General features: G+C 40.0%; 1 protein-coding gene across 7 annotated transcripts in view; it reads left to right on the top strand.

The window, feature by feature from the left end:
* Positions 1 to 20,248, top strand: part of STARD13 (StAR related lipid transfer domain containing 13) — a 490,614-nt gene that overhangs the window by 387,590 nt on the left and 82,776 nt on the right. The window contains exon 1 of one of the 7 annotated variants that reach the window (XM_081045614.1): positions 2,004 to 2,403. The exons of 5 other annotated variants lie outside the window; for them this stretch is intronic. Coding sequence is in view for 1 of the 2 variants with exons in the window: in XM_081045613.1 (XP_080901739.1) it covers positions 5,099 to 5,141 (43 nt within the window). In the remaining variant the exon portion in view is untranslated. Of the gene's footprint in view, positions 1 to 2,003; positions 2,404 to 4,984; positions 5,142 to 20,248 lie in introns of those variants that run through there. One more of the 7 variants, XM_081045613.1, reaches the window with a different exon arrangement.

Below are 20,248 nucleotides of genomic sequence, written 5' to 3'. Positions count from 1 at the left end.
CCGCAAAGCACTCTTTCTATCCCCCACTGTTCTCATCTCCTGTTTCGGACTGTAATCATTTGTGCCACTGCATGTCCACTTCTGGAGAGCTGAAAGCATGCAGCCTCCGAGGTGTCTGGTAGAACGCCTCACACATTATAAGAGTGGAAAGATATTTCTTTGATTAGATCTTCACAGTTGGTAAATTCTCTTACCCCAAGTTGGTATAATCCTGCAGTTTGAGGGGAAGAGATCATGCACCTGAAGCCATTATGGAAATAGATTAACTTTCCCACGTGCTTAGTCAAGAACACAGAGATGCCCTGGCAGTGGGGTGGCAGGCAGGCTGGGAGCAGGGGCCTCTGTCGGTGGCCTTTCCTTAGTCCAGGGTCCACAGCCCACACAGACAGGGTCCCGCTGGATTTAGAAAGCTTACTGCTTGCCAGCCACAGCACACAAAGACTTGCATCCCCATGGAGGAAGAATGTATCCTAACAATCCCTGTACTTTCATTAAAGGGATGTTTACAAACATCCTGGCTCTTGACTCACACTCATTGTCAGTAGGATGACGTTCTCACGGGAGGAAGAGGGGAAGTAGGGGTGAGTGGAGAGAAAGCTGGATCAGATTAGGGGTTCCTGAACAAAATCTCCTGTCTTTTCAGTGACCCAGAAAGCCTCTTTTCTTGCAAATCTCAATCTCGCATTTGAGGAGACAAGAAGGACACACAGGTAGTCTCGACCTTGAAGTATCTGATTTTTCATTTGGAAGCTCTGGCTCCTTACAATAATCCACGCTCTCTCCTTTAGAGTGAGTAACTCTTATCTAGCTCAGTGTCTCATTCATTCACTTATTGAACAAATGCCGGTCGTGTCTATCCCTTGAGGGGTTCACAAACTAACGGCAGCTGACAGCTCCAGGATTCTATTGTGAGAATGTGGAAGGACTGAAGTTTCAAACTTTTGCTTCTCCAACCCCCTCTGACCTATGCTGACCGCATATTCTCTCATGGAAAGTTCAAATATTCAAAATTTGAGTTACTGTAATCCTCAGCACGTACTTTATACTCTGCACATTATTCCCAGAATCTTTTTATCTTTAGCTTTCTTTATCACAGCCTGCGGTGTTTACTTTGGTGCCATCCTTTGCCAGATTAAATATTTATATTTATTTCACATTCTCTCTCTTGTTGAAAAGAACAATACAAATGTTGACTAATAACAACAAAGTACTTTATGATCCTAATCTAGTCTTGCAATCACCTGTGAGGTTGCCAGAGCTTATTCTGTGCCCTTTATATATTCAAGGACATTGTCCAAGAAACAAAACTGAGACTTGAACCCAGGTCTTCTGGCTTTAGATCCTAGTTGTCTTCAAATCTTGAGCCTTATTTCAGTACCACACAGGTCCACTATTGGCTCCAAATATGCAGTCCATCTACCTGATACGGTTTGATTACGTTTTCTGGCTGTGCAGAAAACCGAAGTCTAAAAATACTTTCTCTGTCCTCCTGGCTCACAGCAGACTAGTGCCACACATTCACCTGTTCAACTCTGCTTGGTAGAGAAAGCTTCTCTCTTCTAGAACCTGAAATGCATCTGTGTGTTCTCTCCATTCACCAAGTTCTTCGGTGGTTTAAATACCAGCAAATCCTGTTGGTTAGGAGGTGTGATGCCATCTGCTGTGAATGATGACTTGTGTTTTAGGATGGAAAAGGAGAAGCACACCAGTTTTGCAATGTGCTAAGTTGGCGTTTATGCCTTTCCATATTCTCTGTGGAATCAGTTTTCATAATTTTAACATGTTAAAAATGAGTCGTGTGTGTGTGTGTATGTGTGTGTGTGTGTGTGTGTGGGTGTGTGTGTGTGCGTGTGCCTGTGTTTCAGTCCTGGGCATTTTCTTTTAAGTCTCATTAGGCATGGAAAAACCCAAGCCTGGTTTAAAGCTCTTCCTCCTGTCCTGTCAAGTTTCAGACTAACTTAAAATGGGATTTGTTACGTAACATACATGCTTGGCACTGGTGTGGGGGGAACCCTAGGAGAGGACAGCCCCTCCTGGTTTGTGACAGCCTGGCAGCTTTTCCCTCTAGTATGTGCCATAGCTGCAGAGCCAGATTTAAAACAGAGGATTTATAGCAAATCCAGCTGTGAGTTTTCATTTTCTCTCTCAGAGCCGGAGGCGGGGCCAAAACCAACCTCCAACCAGGCAAACCATTGATCAGGCTAGAATGAGTGGAACAGTCTCACAGACAACAACTAAGCACAGAGGAAATATTAGCTGGCAGAGATAACGAAGAGGAAACACTCAGTGACAGATGTACCATCTGTCAGTTTCGGAGGAGCAATTTTCAAGAAAACAGAAAATGAAGAAGAGGGTGGTTTTGCTTCAAAGGTACAACACAGCCTAAGGACATTTTTAAACAAAGTAAGTTTGTATTCCATAGAAAAAGAGGCCCTGTAGTGGTGAGACAACAGTTACTTCCTATTTGCACTGTGAGTTTTGTTATTGATATATAAAGTTTCTTTGTGGTGTATTTGATATTTAGAAGTATAGTGTTTCAACAAGAACTGGATTTAAAACTTAAAATAGTGTCTCTCATTTTGGTTATTCACTTTAAAAACATTTGACAGTTACAGTAAGATTATTTTACTTTAATATAACTTCAGAATTTTTAAAATCTCAATTAGACAATAGATATTGATATAGGACTTTCTGTTTTTGAATTATGGACAAAATTATTTGTATCTTTCTTCAAAGGTAATTTAGTGAGAAAGTGTCCATCTCTCAGAGATAAGAGGCTGGCAGGAAATGCTATCTGTTGGATGCTTAATTACATGCAACTGGTTACATGTAATTAGCCATATTTACATGTAAATAGCCATGACCTACACTTCTGCGTGCCTTCAAAATAATGTTATTGTGTTGACATAGTTTTTAAAGGAAGCTGCTTCTAGAACTTCTTTTAGTTTATTTTTCTAAAAAACCCTTTTACCGTTTTCCAGAACATCAGCTACCATCTAAAACGATCCTGTTATTTATGTTTAATACATTTTCAAACATATAAGTTTTAAAACAAAGTTGGACTTGCCCTGTTTGTTGTTGTATGTTACATTCTAAGTAGTTTGCATTTGGTATCATATGTTGTATGTTTATTAAGCTGGGACTAATTCCAAAGAGATCTAAAGCAGTGATTTGGAAAGCTAAGCTTATATGAGCAATAGCAAAAAGTTTTGAGGGGGATCACAGGAGCTCCTTTCTTACAAAAAGGCAATTTTCTTACAATTTACTCAGGCAAAAAGGGGCTTATTTTGCATTGGCGTTAGCAGGCTGTCTAGTCCAAACCAGAAGTGGAAGCACTGGCTGTAAATCCGCAAAAGCAGAAACCATTCAGTGTTGTGGCCCAATATGGATGTCAGAACTTTGTAGCGTGTGTGGGAAAATGGCCATCGTCCAAGGTCTGGAATCATTTATCTTCTGGTAGAGTCTAGAAGACAACTGTAGCATGCGTTTTACAGAAATCCTTGCTGATTGATTTCATTTACATAGAGCAAACGTAGTGACTGATGGTGGGGACTTCTGCAAGTGGGGAAGAGGTATTGATCGATTTCTGTTTTTCCTGACATCCTGGTCTCATTAGTGTTCTTGGCACTTTTGACTGAGATTGTGCTGTTACTGACAACCATATGGTTTGTACAGGGCCCTTTCCACACATTTCATAATGAATGCCACATTTGTGTCTCCTCTTATTGGGGGAGTCAGAAACTGAAAGTTGAACGTTTTGTCTTACTGTCTTTTCAGAAGCTTACCCTGTTTCCTACAGTCTAGATTTGAAAAATGAAAGGGAGTAAGTATCGGTAGACAGAGGTCTCTGTGGACTTAGAGCAACTTATGCAAGTCAATAGGGATGTGTGTGGGATATTCTTTGTGGAATTCTGGAACATGTTCTTCTTGATGTACAGACTAGTGTCTGTCTGTGAGGGTATCAGATATGCCAGCCAGTAAATTCTGCGTGAGCTAATCTCACATGTGCTGACATATGCTGACGTGACAGGGTAGCGCCAGGCCTTTCTTTCTAGTGTGTGAAGGAACACTTGCCAATTTCTCACTGTACTCACATCAGACCTCATGAAGACATTCTGAATTTATTACAAGGACCAAGATAACAGACGTCTTAGATTTCAGCCACTATCCTGATGTTGCCTAACTCGGTAACCTCGAGGAAGATAACTAACATTTTAGTAAACGTTTTACTGCTTAACAATATAACGAATAATTCTAGCCATCTCTTTGTCTCCTAGGACAATTTCAAATGTCAATAAGATATTTATGTCGTACGCTGTTAGCTTTTAGTGTAGATGTTATTTGTGAAGGTGCCCCCATTTCCTTGGACAAAAATGTACCGCACTGAAAAACCTGAAAAACTCTTGGTCATTAAAAACAAAATTCTCTAATCTTATGTAGTGGTACGTTTGTTGGCAGTAGCCTACTCTTGAAGCTTTGGAATTATCCTTTGATTTGTGCTTCACAGTTTTTGGCATTGCGAAGTATTAGTCATTTCCTCGATCAGGTTGAAGTTTTACAAATTGAGTTAAAATGAGTGCAATACTGCTTTGGTTTAGTACAGTCAAATGTATATATATAATATATATATTTGATATATATATTATATATATAATACATATGCTATATATATTATAAAATATCTATAATATATATAATATAAAATATATACATACGCACACACATAGATATGTATGTTTAATTCCTGATATAAGAAAAATGTGTGATAGTGCAAATTAAGGTACCTAATATTTCTTACATTTTATATATACATACATACCATATTAAAATCAATATATGCTTATATATGCTTATCTTCGTATACCATGTATATACATAAAATCTTGACAAAATATTCTAATAACAGCAACAATATATAGAATATTAAAAGTAAAAATATAAGGGCCATTAGTGTGTTTTCATTTTAAACCATTTTCGTTTTAAGTATAGTGCAAAGGACATCAGAAGTCAGAAGTCAGCCCTGCCAATCTCAGCTGCCATTACCACCATGCTCCCAACAAAACCATCCCCGTGGGCACCATTCACTGAATTGTGAAGCATGGCAGCCCTGCGAGCTACTTCACTCAACCGTGTCACCTTGGGCAAGTCACTTTCCCCTACTGATTCGTAGTTCCTCTGCTGCAATCTGGGAATAAGAATGCATACTTTACCATATTAGGTCCTTGCAGACGTCAAATGACATAATAATATATACATGAAAATGCTTTAAAAACTTTAAAGTCACTCTTTCTGGGAATATTCCTTTCTTCCCTTTCTTAACAAATCCTCCCCATCACTCAAAGGTTTCCCTTAACCATTTTCTGATCTTCTCAAAGGTGTGTTTTCTCCTTTTGACTCCCTAGAGCCTTTCTTGGAAAGAACTAACCAGCTTGCCAGTCATGTTCTCCCCACCAGTTTGACCCTAATTCCCCATGTGCTTGCACACTTCCATGCTCCGCTCATTTCATTCCCTGGGCTCTACTGAATACTCTCTCCACTACTTTTTATAATTCCCTTTGGCCTTGAAAGCTACCTAAAGTGTGACTAGTCAGCGAAGGTTTCCCAATATTCTTCCTGCTCTGAGTAAGGAGTTTCTTCATCCATTGTTTCCTCAGTATAAACTTCTAATGAAGTTCTTATCATGTTCTACTTTCTCTGTTTACGTATCTACCTCCCTTCGTGGGCTCCTTGGAGACAGGGAAGGCACCATGTTTCTTTGGTTCCCTGGTGCCTACCATAGTTTCTCATAATGGGCTTGTGTTTAAGTACTATTCGTTGAATGAATGAACAAGTCATTACCTTTCTATAGCATTCTGAAATTTTTCTTTTGTTTGTGATATGCTATAATCATATACATTTGGGGACAGAATCCAGGTCCTCATTTCTATGTCTGAAATAATTTGACTATCATCACATAATAGCCTATACACCATTGTAAGCTGGGAATGCCCTATATGTAATCACCAATAGATAGATAACCTACTAATCCTATCAGAGTCCTACTAATTACACTTAGCTAACTAAAAATTAAAACTGTCAATCAACTATCTCTATTTGGAGGTAGCCTTGACATATCTGTGGCTAGATATGTTTTTCAAAAGAAAATCTAATCATCTTTTTGAAAGGCAGTTTGGCAGTATTTATCAAGCCCCTCTGTCTAGTAATTCTCCTTCTAGGAAATTATCCTAAGGAAGTAGTTAAAAAAAAATGTAGACAAAGCTTCCTGAACAAAGATATTTAACATGGTATTAGTCATAAATAATATGAAAAATGGCAAGTAAGTTGAATGACCAGCATTATTTTAATAATCAGAATAAAGTTCTCAATAATACAAAGGTCAAATGATCAATTATATACTATTGTATTGAGCTAAGGGCTGCCTTTTTGTTTAGATATTTTACATAGAGCCAAGGATCTACTTGGAGTCATCCAGTTGAGCAACTTTTTATCAGGCTTCTAATTTTACTACTCTCCCCATTTTTAATTTATAAAATGTTGAAAATAAGATAAACTTTGAGACCAAAGTTTGAAAACTCATTGAAGGAGCAATAATCTTAGCCTTCGGAGGGGCCTAAAGGCCTGTCCTACCTATTTCATTAAAAAGCAGACTATCACTAAAAGATAGAAATCTAACTGGCTTGACTTTTGTCTCGAACTGAGGTTAAAAACAGTTAAAAAGGGAAACCTTGAGTCTGCTTGTTACATGACTATGAAGAAAGCTATGTAAATTGCAGAGGCTTTTTATAATCCCTTCTTTAATCTCCTTTTACATGGAATAACTGACAGAGGCAAAGCCGTTCTATCATAACAGTTTCTGCACGTTATATCAGGATAAACCACAGGAATACTAGAAACAATCTACCAGGTCAGGGTTGGGGAGTCAGTTGAACACTGAGCCGAGTTAGAAGCTCCACTCTCTTTTGCCACCTCGCCGATACATGGGTTGGGGTCTTGCTCATGGAGATACACTATCCACCACCTACCTCTTTGTTCAAGAGGGGAGGTTTTCTTTTTTCAGTCCTTGGAAAAATACTTGACATGCATCCCTCATCCATGCCACTGAAGCTCTTTTTACTGAAGCTCTCAGTAAAAAGGCCAGGGTGCAGAAGTACTGGGCAGGCACATTTCCTCAGCAGGCCTGTCCTTGTCTTAAAAGGGCAGACACACATGTGCCTTCTTTAAAGACATTTCTAAGCAGCCCTGTTTGGCATGTTGCAGAAAAAGTGATGACAAGTCCCCTGCTTCAAAGAGTTCACTGTTTATATGGTGAAGGAATGCCAACTTCAGAAATGAACACAAACTCAGTAATAAATAGACAAATAAATCCCCGAATGGGCTGCACCCCAGCCGCCCTGCAATGTGCATGCGTCAGGCTGGGGTGGAGGGAGCAGGGGAAAGCGGCCCGTGACGGTGTATGCTACAGGAACCTAAGTCTTCAGAATCGGGAAAGCCCCCTGACCTGGCCCCGTTGTCAGTAAAGCTGAGAGAGCCTGAGGAGAAATGCCTCCACCAGGCTTCACGGGAGCTCACTCCTTGCCAGTGTCTTCCACAAACAGAAATGGGCATAAGGATGAAGGTGGTCAGTTATGTGGCATGAGCTGGGCCGAGCTGGTAACCTGACTCAGAAGGGAATGAGAGAGCAAGCTGCCTGCAGGAGCACTCTGAATGCTCCTGCTCAGGTAACCCTGACAGGATAGTAAAGGAGGGTACGAATACTGTCAGCAACTGGGGGAGAGGAGTTTGCGGGGGTCGGGGGTGCTGGTCCCTTTCAACCTCTGCCAGAGGGGCCTTGCCGGAAACCGTTCATCCTGCAGTCAGGAAAGGGGATGAGGTTCCTGCCTGAATCCATTGCTCATGGGTCTAGAATTTAAACTCACTCTATTGCCTCAGCAAAGAGTATGCTATAAAAGCTTTTGGAATTATTGGTTCTCTACTCCCCACAAGGAAACAATGATTTAGAACAATCTCCTGAGAATGACTATTCTTTCCACATGTGCTTATTATCCTGCATACTGAACCATTTGTACTGGGCCTGACCAATGGCTAGCTGTGTACTCTCTGGGGACCGGCCTGGGGAGGAGAAACCAGCACACACATGAGATACAATTTCTTGAATTAACCATAAATTACTTCATGAAAAGAACCTTTATGTAACACAGAGGCATCTTGACTGGTGTTCTTTGGGCCTTGCAAGTACTTGAATAAAACCACAAAATGGTTAAACAACAATTGTGAGCCTCACATTAAATAAAATCAGTTTATTTTTAGCTGAGGATCAAATTCCAAATTAAGTGACGTCTCAGTGCCAGGCATTCCAGCAGAGAGAAATAAGATACCCATATCTTTAGAGTTATTATTAAAGTCTCCAACTTCATGTTGCTCACGCTACCATCTTATTTTTTCTTCTCAGTCTCACTGACATTCCCTTAGTTGGTGTCGGGCTATTATTTGTACAAAGGATCTAAATGCATTCTTGCTACAATTCTCTGGTCTCAAAATCCACAGCTAGTGACACTGTGCGTTTCATTTTGACAAGCATTTATTGATTGTCTATTAGGTACAAGGAACAGTGCAAAGGAGACAGACTTAAAATGCCTTTTCAAGGATGTTATAGTCCCACCTTGGGAGCAGATATGAACATAACTCAAGGGAGAGTGATTTTTATATTAATCAGAAGTAAAAGGAGGTGTACTGTGGAGCACATGGTCAAACTGGAAGAATGGGAAAGCTTCACGGGTAGTACTACACTTGAGCTTCGCCTGGAAGCATCCGTAGAGTTCAGTAGAGGGCAAGGTAGGGAACAGATATTCAAAATGATATATGTCAGAAAACACAAAGACTTTAAAGTGCTGAGTGTGTTCAAGATAAATGCATGGTCCCCCAGCCTGACTAGACCTTAGGATGTACAAGGTGTGATCATAAAATATGGTGAATGTTTAAATTTAAAAAAATTATTTCAGTGAAAGACACATTGTCATTAATCTCCCTCAATATACTTCCCTTCGCTTTGAATGTACTTTTCCCGTTGTTCTTGCCACTTTCTGAGGCAGTTCTCAAAGTCCTCTTTCCTGAGTGTCTTTAGTTGTGCTGTCATAGCAACTAAAACATGTCGATTCAAAACGTTTACCTTTCATGGCTTTTTGACTTTGAGGAAGAGCCAGAAGTCACATGATGCCACATCTGGTGAATAAGGTGGATGAGGACACACCGTAATGTTTTTATTTGACAGAAATTGCTGTACTAGAAGCCATGTGTGACACGGAGCATTGTCATGATGGAGGATGAAAGAAAGACCCTCACTAAAGAGGGCTTCCAGAACTGCTTCAGAAAGTGGCAAGAATGATGGGCTAAGTGTGTTCAAAGTGAGGGGGAGTATTTTGAGGGAAATTAATGGCAATGTATCTTTTACTGTCATAATTCTTTTTTTAAATTTAAAACATTCACTGTATTTTCTGATCACACCTTGTATAGAGAGATAGCTGTGATCAAATCTCTGAAAACTTTTAGATGTTATTTCCTAAATTATGTAGAGCTATTAACAACTTATGAGGAGAGTAGGAATTTTTTAACTTGTAATTTAGGATGAACATTTTGATAGAAGCGCAGATTGAAGAGGAAGCAATGATACCATGCATAGGTCCACTGCAGTAATCCATCCACCCTCCTACCCCTCCATTCACTGAACACATATTAAGTGGGTACCTACTATGCACCAGGCTCCATTTTAGGCTTTAGAGATACATCTGTAAGCAAAACAAGAAGATGAAGTTTTCAACCCTCACAGCAATTAAGTTCTAGTGGGGAAGACAGACAATTAGCAACAAAAACAAATAAATGATATTCATTTCAGTGGTAATTGAAAAGAGAATAAATCAAACTAGGAAATGTAGAATGAACGTGAATGAGAGGATTTATATTTTGTGAAAAGGTGGCCAAGGAAGGCTTTTTGGAGGAGTGGCTTGAGTGAAGAAGGAAGGAGAGTAAGGTGGACATTTGAGATAAGAGTGTGTTAGAGGAACAGAGGAGGAGAGCCCTCGGGTGCTGAGTGAGTCACTCAAGAGCTGACTGTGTAGTTGAGGCAGTGTTGAGCAGAAGAAGGGAAAAAAGGAGCTGTTTCAACGAAAGTGACCCTCCATGACTGATGGGTTTGGTTAAGAAGGAGTAAGTCAAAGACAACTTGAGAGTGCTTACACTGAATAACTTAGGTTTAGTGTTAAGACGGCTTTTATAGGATGGTCTCGATCTCATCAAAGAAAGAGCTGAAGTCAGCTAAGAGTGAGTAAGGAGCATGGGGACTGGAAATCAGTGGTACAATGTTACACAGCTGTTGGCAGGACGGGCAAAAAGACATTTGTGGATGTGAACATAAGGATTGACGAACTGTTTTCAGCTTAACTGTGGCTTGTTTATCTGTTGGGCAAACACGTGTTAGCACTTACTGTGTGAGTAGAGCTATGCTAAGGGTTGACCCTACAGTGGTGGAATATGCTCACGGATAGGAAAGAGAATATTTATAAATGTATTAAATGTATTCTTTTATCAGATTGGAGAGAATGAAATAGCATAAATATTTGACTTCTCACAGAAAACCCTCTTGACGTATAGACAGATTTCATGGGGCTGATTCTTAAGAAGTCCATATTTTAGAAAACCGTTCTCTCCCCATTTCTACAGAGTGGGCTCAGTCAGAACCAAATAGCTGTAGTCTTCAATAACTAGCCCTGCCTAAATCTGTCTGTAAGCCTGAGTTTCCCACCAATGGGCTTTGTAGTGCCTCACGTGGTATGCGAATGTGCTCTGAATGGCTGTGTACGTCTGCTGAAGACCCTTAGGCAGGCTGAGCAGCAGCTGGGGCAGCCACGGGCCCCATCTCATAACCTGGGGCTTGCAGAAGCCTGCAAGTGTATCCCAGCGTGTGGTACAAATATGTGGACCACATTGGGAGAAAGGTGGGGAAGCACGCTGCTGGAGACCATCCTATGATATGCCCGCTCTAGATTCATCTTCCCTAGCACGGCAGGCCCACACTTTTGAATGTATACTCCTCTCAGTAACAAGCTTTCGAGCAGTACTTCCAATTTCTCTGTATTTTGTCAGTTACATACATGTTCCACTATCATTAACTATCTCAGGTCATAAAGGCCAAAGTTCATCAACAATTACATACATCCCTATATCAAATAATCTTCCAGACCATTTTCAGTTATTCCAGCTGACTTCCTGTCTGGTCTAAATATATTTTCCTTGATCTTACCTTGCAGAGGTGACAGTTACAGTGCCAGGACTAGAGGTAGGGGACTTTCGGCTCTGTCACTTTTCTTGTTGGCTCCTCATGCTAGTAATTCATATTATCCTCTCTTCGTGGTTTCGCTGCGGGAATCTTTATAAGTCGCTTCTCCATTTGGTGTGGGTAGTTTGGTTAAAAGTAAGCAATGTCATGGACATATCCTCTCAGTCAGATCCGTGCGGACCATCGTACATTACCTGCGTATGTGACTGCACACAGCCCTCTGTGCTGTGCCTGCCTCCCTCAGAAACCACCACCAGGCAGGCAGCTTGTGTGAGGGCACCTTGTGGCAAATCCTGATAGTGAATACTGCACAGCAATTTACTTCTTAAAAATCTAAAATATACTTAAAATACTGTAAATGAGCACAAATGAAAATTTCCTTTAGGTTGGTGCAAAAGTAATTACGATTTTGCAATTATTTTTAACCTTTTACACCACAATTACTTTTGCACCAACCTAATAACGTATTCCTTGCTGCCCTATTTTGGAGACCTTTGTCCTTGTGTCTTGTAACTATCCATTGCCTCCCTCCTTTAGCTGATGATAAAAGCTATTAATTAGTACATGCTTCTCATCTGCTAACCACAGCCCAGGTATCATCCCAATTCATCCTCACAGCCACCCTCTGAGGCAGGATTATTAACTCCATTTTACAGATGACAAGACTGAGGCTCAGAAAGATTCACTCACTTGTCCAAGGTAGCATTGCTTGTAAGAAATAGACAGACTTGAAATATAAGATCTTCCCAATCTAAATTACCGCCTGCCTTCTCTCAGAATCTGGGGTAATTTCCATTCTTGTGTCTAAAAGAACTTTGTCCTAAAAATTCATGAATTTTGAGTTCTCAAGACATTCTTTCTGATTTCCCACCTTAAATTATAGCACCACCGCGCCTGGTTTGTATCCAGGCCACAAATCTGGTTGCTATGGCACCCCTCATGTTAGGAAAACATTTGTCAGCTCCAGGTGGCTGGAACACCAGACAGGCTTACTGACAGTACGGTGAATACAAACAATGATTTAGCGAGCAATGGGGTAGTATGCAGAGAGAAAACAGTCTCCAGGGACTTGAAGGAAGCCAGGGATTCACACATGGTGTTTCTACTGCTGCAAAACTTCCCTTTTAGTCAGCCATATTGCGGGGATAGTGGCTACATGTGCAAAGAGGCAGTCGGAGGCAACTGAAATAGCATTCCTTCCTGTGTGGGGGCATGTGGCATTGGACTGAATGAATATGCTCACCTGGTAAAATGAAGTTGCTATACCAAAGTGGGGGCAGGATTAGGCATGTTAACTGTTGGTCAGTGATTTAAATCATCTCCTTAGTCAGAATTTATTCTCCTTGAACATGATTACATCCAGATAGCGTTCTCTTCCAGTAAGAAGGGAAGAACAAAGGAAAACAAATAAAACACAGTTTACTTGAATCTCATAAATGTTCTTGCACAAGAAGTGAAGAAGCATGGGAAAATATGAGTATTTTTATAAAAACAAGCTTTTCCTTGAAGTCATTACACGATTGCAGTTCATACAACATACTGGTATGTGTGTATGTTTATACAAGAGCGGGCGGTATCACCAAAAAAATATGAATCAAAGTCTTTATGGTAGCGATAGTCATTTTTTTAAATGACTCACATCATATATAGTTTCCTTTTTATAAAGCAATTTATCATTCATTTCTCATTTTTTAAAACTCTGTTTTCACTTTCTCCAAAGAAGCCCAGATCTGGGAGTTGAGAACTAACTTTCTTTCCATCTTAATTCTTTACTCTTTGAATTTGTCCTATATTCTGTCCCAAACTAACAAAGCATTATAGATTTGAAAAGTTTTCTATTAGCAAACATACAAATTATTTGAGGTTTCTATTAAAGCAATTTTGGTATGTGCTAAATACTTTAAAATGTAATATCTAAATATAAATGGATTTTAATACCTGAAACAAATGCTGGTTAACCTATTTAATGTATCTGACCATAAAAGTATCTACATTTACAAGATATACAAGTCAGGGTTTTGTTTGGTTTTTTGAGATTCAGTCAAAGCATTTTCTAAGTGGAAAAAGTCTCTTTCGTAAAGTGGATTTCATAGACTATTTCCAAAATGAAATATTAACCAGCCCTCTATATTTAAATTAAGCCCTCCATAATTCAATTATTCACTTACAAAAATTCATTGAGCACGCAATGTTAAGGCAACAGCTGTTTTTAAAAGTGAAATGTATTTATGGTTCAAAAATCATCAGTTTTATTTATTTATTTATCCAGTTATTAGGCATGGGCTGTGTTCATTGCTCCATTCCTGTGGCTTTTCTGCTGAGTTGAGTCTGTTGACCGGAAGTCCAAATTGAGGCAAGAAGAGCCCGGAAGAGTGTGTTTCTATGCTCTTGCTCCTACCTAGGAGAAATTTATTTTTCCCCCTGTGTAAGTGGAACTAAGCTCTAGCAATCCTTGAGGTCTCTGGGATAATACTGGACTACTTATTAGTAGAAAAACACTACATGAAAACCTCGGTTGAAAGGCACCTTTTTTTTTTTTTTTTTTTTTTTTGCTTCAGCTCTGAGAGGGGAAAAAACATAATCCAATTACACTTAGTTATCAGCGCCATTTGAAATTCTGACTGGCTTGATAATCACCATGGAGCCGCAGAGTCCTTAGCTGGTAGACAGCTAAATTTAATTAATAGTGCACATAGCTGGATAAACCTCCTCATTTGTTTTCCAGGTCTCTGTGCTTTCTGTCCCCTGGGAGCCCTCCATGTTAGGGTCCCTTTTTGGTTTCCTTGTTTTCCGGATGTGAGCTCTGTGCCGCGGCTGGCACCAGCACTGCCACAGGCTGGTGTCCTGGGAAGTGGAAGGTTTCGCGCTCAGAAGGGTCTGGGTTTGAAACCTGACACTATCACCAGTTGTGTGCACACTTTTCTATTGCTCATTTCCAAAATTGCAATAACAGTTTCTAGCTCAGAGAGTCAAGAAAGTGTGGGGTCACATGAAAAGCTCTGGTGCCATGCTCGTCTGTGTCTGTCCTGTCACCACATTTCTGGTAATGCTGCCTCATCGTTACTGCTCCTCGCCTCTTCCAAAGCTCCTAGCACCTTTACTCTGACCCGCACCCTGGTTCTTCTGCATAGAATGATTCCACAAGGAGTCAAGACCTTTGGAAAATTATGGCTTGATGATTCAACTTTTTCTCCTTCTTCCTAACACTAACAGCCCTCATTTTCGTCAGTTGAAGCACTGCCATTTAGGTGACCTCTGTTTCAACTCCTCACGTTATTTGGTGCAATGGTAATATATATGTTTCCATACTAAGGTATGGATACATAAATGGGAAAATTATGTGAGTAATTTTTTTTCTTTTCCTTTGATTGCATTTTTATTTATAATTTATTCCTGTTAAACAAAAATCTTAACTCCCATGGCTGTAAGTCTTTTTAAAGGAAAGGGTTTATTGGGCCCAAAAGGACCAGGTTCTGGGGCGGTGCAATCTAAGCTACCAGCAGCAGGGCTACGTGGCAAAGGCAACATGTCCACTGTCCTGCAGTTGATGGACGCTTTTATACATCAAGTTCGGGGAAGAAAGACGTAAGTTGTTTTGAAAGAATATACACTGGCTACAGATGGGGAGCGTGGGACAAGGTGAAGCTGGGGCCAGTTCTATAATAGGTGCAAAGTCGTAGGAAGAAGTATTTACTACTTTTAATTGGTTACAGGCAACGGTCATGAAAGTTCATTCATGTGCAGAATGTGGTGGCCCATTTAATGGTTGCTAGTGGACGCCTGGATGTTGATTGAAAGCTCCAACATCCATTAAAAAACGGCAGCAGTCTTTTGTCAGCTGGCCCCCAGCTATTAACAGGCTAACTGCTCTCTCTCTTATTCTTCAGCCCTCTGTGATTTAATTTAGAACATCTCAGAATTGTATTCTTGTTGTACCCTACCTTCTTCCAAAAGGATTTGGAAGAGCTTTGCTGTTTTTATCTAGTTATTCCCGTGTCGTTATGAATGAGGGCTAGCATTGGAACTGAGACTTGGTTTTACTGGTAGCATTCCTGTTGCATGAGCTCGGTGCTTTATTTAACCTCTCTGAGCCTTACTTTCTTCCTGCATAAGATGGTGGTAATGATATCTTTTTACAGGTTATTGTGAGGATTAAATGAGCCATTGTATATAAAAGCGTAAAGCATTTAGCATCATACCTGGAACATGATATCAGCAATAATAATTCAGATACCTGCTAGCAGAATACTTGAATGGCATAAGAGAGAATGAAAGCGAGAACCGAATGCATTTTGTGAGCCATATGAACGTTCCTCATTCAATTTACATCGAGGAGAACATTCATGAATATACATTTTTAAAAATACAGTATTCTAGGGATAATATTTATTTCAAATCCCAATAACAAGAGTCATGATTATCATTAACCAATTAAGGAATAATGGAAGCAAAGTTACCAATATACTGTTTTAGCCTCTACATAGCTTATTCCCTGTTTAGTAAATAGTCTAATTATAACAATTGTTTATCTCCGGTCAAACTACAATGTGTTAAAGCCTTCACATGCTCTAGAATTTTTTTTTAACTTTTCAACAGTATCTATTTAGTTATTTCCAACAAGTTTTGCCCTGCTGTTCTGTACCTGACACAGTGTTAGGTGCTGTGGGAACTGCTTCGAAGAGACTCCAGTTCACAGATTCCTCTAACTCGATTTCAGAGAAAGCAGCCCAAGGCCATGTGCTATCGGAGCCAGATTGCCTGACCAGTTTGCAGGCTGAGTGCAGTGTGAGGTCATTTACCCAGACATTTTAATAACTGTCTTACAATAACTGACTGCCTTAAAAAATGCACTTTTATTCATCTCCATATAGTCAGAATCCCGTGTGTCTTCTCATCTTTATTAGAACTGGATTATAAAACAGAGAGAGATCAGAAACATTACATTTAAGCGTAAAATGGACAAAAAGGAACGAGTTTGGGTTGGTGTCCCAGACATACACAGCAGCTGAGGCTGTGGTTTCTGAGGATGGTTCACTCGCTATGTCAGAGACCACACTATGAAATCAGATAAACCACTTGGGTTAGAGCTCGTCTAGTCGACAGTGCTTTCCTAGCAACAAAGCGTTAGATGGACCTGCATTTTCACAGCGGTCATATGGGTTTTCTTGGATTCAGTTAGCATGGGTGTGGCTATTGTCTACACTCATGTAAAGCCAGACAGAGGGATGGTTTATCTTCTCTGGAGTCCTATGACATTGTTCCAAAGTGGCATTGGCTCCAGTGATTTCAGATATTGTCAACATCACATTTCATCTTACAAATCATAGAATTTTGGAGCATTACTAGACTCAAAAAGAGAGCTCGTTTTATTGGTGAGAAGACTGAGATTGGCGATGTCTGAGGGTTGTGTCCAAGGCTACTCAGCTAGCTGGTCACTTTATCCTATTGTTTCCTTTGGCGTCTCTCGACTCTCCTGTGGAGGAACAACCTGCTCCAGAAAGAGTCTTTGCCCTCCGTTGGCTCTCCCTTTCTTTTTTTCTTGTACATATATATTTTATCAAAAAAAATTAAAAGGAAATTTTTATAAAAGCCTGGGTAACAACAATAGATGAACAATGACCAAGCAGATGGTTTTTAAAAATTCAATTAAAAGCGTTCAGAAATTACTTAACTCACTATCTAATAATCCACAGTGGGTCAATCTTCAAAGCTTCCCAAAGAAAAATATACTTTAAAAGTTAGAAATTGTGTATATAGCCTTTTGCATGGCTTCATTTTACTGCTTATGTCATAACTTAAAATAAATATACCTTGTAAATTGTTTACAAAATTCCAAAGTCTGTTTTTGAAACTCGAGTATGTTAATGCATTGGAGTAACACTGTTTTTTGTTTGTGTTTATTTGTTTGTTTTGAATGCTTGTTGTTGTTGTTTTAAGAGCAGGCAATTTATATTGGGCACATTGAGGAATGGGTGCAATACCCCAACTGTATCGCCTTTATTTTTGGTCTATCATGGTGGGGGTGCTAAGAGCCACAGGCTTAAAAACATGTGGAGTTTTGCTTTTATGCCTATTGCAGTAAATCCTTAAAATATTTTTTAAGTAAATCAGGTTCGGGGTAAAATAAAGCTCCAATAGGCATTCATTATCCACAATGAACTTTCACCAAACATTTAGTCATAGGTTAATGGGACCTTAGTGGATCATTACAAGGTACCTAGTACGGTGAGAAGGTTGTTTTATCCCAGAAAGTGTTGAGGAGCTGAATTTTAATATAGCATAAATCTAAATCTAGGTTTGGGATCATTGTTTTCACAACAGTACTTAAAATGATGTAGAGGGAGTTGAAGTTAAAAGGAAACTGAGCCTTTATTAAGGTGGTACATTTCAGTCAATGACTTTTTTTGAACTCCTGCTGGAAATCCAGAGGACCTAGGATAAGACAGAGACTGGGAGGAAAGGGTGCAGAGAACTGTTTTGTAGATGGGAGAATAACTGAGCCAGGCCAAAAATTGTACTGAGAGAAAAGAAATGAAGGAAAGTGTGTCAAAGTTTCTGATTGGAGTAACAGCTATGAACTGGGCACTGTCCATAATAAAGGTGACAATATATAGCTGGAAAGGCAAACAACGGGTTCTTTCTTTCTTGGAATTTCATATACAGCAGCCAGAAAATCAAATTGAAGTGCCCTAGAGGGTTAGTGCTAGACTAGAACTATCCAGGGGCCAGCCAAAGGGCTTTATTTGTTTGGATAATTTGAAAGGATGACATGTTATTGGATTCCCTTCCTTCCTCCCTCCCTCCCTCCCTCCCTCCCTCCTTCCCTCCCTCCCTTTATCTCCCTCCCTCCCTCCCTTACCCTCCCTTCCTTTTTTCTCTCCTTCCTTAATTCTACTCTAACTTCCTCCCTTGCTTCTTTCTTATAACTAAAATTTGGTTATATCTAGTCAGTAAATGCTGGTGTTAAAAGATACAGCTACTCTGGAGATTCCAACCAAATTATAAATGTGCGTGTTATCGCCTCTTGCAAATATACTAAAGGAATTAGAAAATCTTAGACTGTAATTCTTCCTTATGATTATATGAGGCATAAAGCTATTCATGATGTTACTTTTTAAACAATAAAAGAAAAAGAAGTGAAATATTTTTAAATGACAAAAGAGAAGCATAAATATGAGGTATGGAGTCATTGGCTTATCCCTGACAGACACAGAGCATCTGTGTGTCTCTAAGTTACACTTTAAATGTCACTTCATAGTTTTAAACCTAGAAATCAAGTTTAGCATGAAATACAATGTAAAAGGGATTTGTGGGTTTTGTTACCAAGGCAAAGCATCTTACCATCTGTCACATTCAAGGACTCATAGACTAGTCTGATAGGCGCAAGCAGTTTCTTTATAAAGAGAACATGGAGCAGGCAAACCTAACCCCCACCCCCATAACATCCCCTCAACGGATCTACCATTAAGGTCTGCATAACCCCAAACTGCGTTTTAAATGCATTTGAGTCTCCAAAACTGATGAGCAGTGAAATAAATTAGTGCAGTCAACTGAGGTCAGGTTTACTTTCTAGATGAGGTGGAGGAGCAGAAATGAATCCTTTTAAGATAAAAAAAATCGTTTCACAATCTATCTTAATATGGTGCATATTGAAAGCTGGATGATTTCCATGAAAACAAAAATTGGCATAAAAGACAAGAGTTTTTGAGTAATATTTAGAGGGAAGTTGAGCTCGTGTGGTGTGTGTATGTGTGTGTGTGTGTGTGTGTGTGTGTGTGTGTGTGTGTGTAGTTGTAGCAAAGCATCTGCAGACATTTTTCTCAGCATTCTGTGTGCATTTTGATGTTTCATGTGTGACCTGTTATGACTCATTAAACCTTCATTATTCCATAAACATTGGCCCTATACCTACTCCTTTCCAGTGTAAGGTGGCCACCGGGGATTCAACATCAAATAAGGCAGAAATCCCTGTCCTCACAGTATTACAATCTCAACCGACTAAAAGTTTGTTTTGCACTCACATTGGGGACAAGACACTCTGCTTCAGATCCAGGCTGACTGAGGCTCCCCCACCTCTACTGCAGCTCCTGAGGTCCCCAGGGCACTGGGACATCGCTGGTGGATAGAGGGGTGGTAGGTCATGTGGCAGGTCACCCACTCACATGACCTGCCTGCCAGCCGGGGGCGGGGGATGCTGCTAATCAGGGTTCCTCAGGTGTTTGTGAAATACTTAGCTCGTCTCTGCCACAATGTTATCTTAATTTAAAAAGAAAAACATACTGTAGAAAAAACAAATATTTTATTAAAAACGGAGCTAGAAAGCTCATGTACTGCATCCAAATTATTAATATTAGTGACAAAGGAGAATGCAAGTCTCAGTAAAATAGATGCCCATCCAACCGCTTATTTTTCATTAGGTCTCAGATTTTCCCAATCACTCAGACTTAAATGTAAGATGGATGAATCGACTTATTTTATTTCTTTCACCCTCCATTCTTTCTGAAGTTGCAAATAAGCAGTGGAAAGGTGAAGAGTGGAGTGAGGATCCTGGAGGTAAATAATTAAACAATGCAAGACTCTGGTGATTGCTGTGATGGCACTAATTATCTCCTAAACCATCAAGCGTTGGCCTGCTCTGCACCTCACCCTCCCATGCAGCTCAAGTGGGACCCTCCCCTCCCCTCTGCCTCCCTTCCAGGCAACCCTCTCCCTCACAGTCTTTCTCATCACACCCTTCAGTTCAGATTCTTACAGAAGCATGAGTTTACTGGACAGGAAGTGACTCATGGTTCCCCCAGGGGTCATGTGAGTGGGTAGTGAGGGAAGGCTGGGAGAGAGAAATCCAGATTAGAAAAGTTCCCCAGATGGGAGAGTGCCCAGGGCTGGTATTTCAGAAATGACAATGACATCAGCATATGG

This window comes from Rhinolophus hipposideros, assembly GCF_964194185.1.
Source record: "Rhinolophus hipposideros genome assembly, chromosome: 4".
Taxonomy (NCBI): Eukaryota; Metazoa; Chordata; class Mammalia; order Chiroptera; family Rhinolophidae; genus Rhinolophus; species Rhinolophus hipposideros.
Note: the sequence above shows the minus strand (reverse complement) of the source record. Positions and strands in the feature narration are given on the sequence as shown.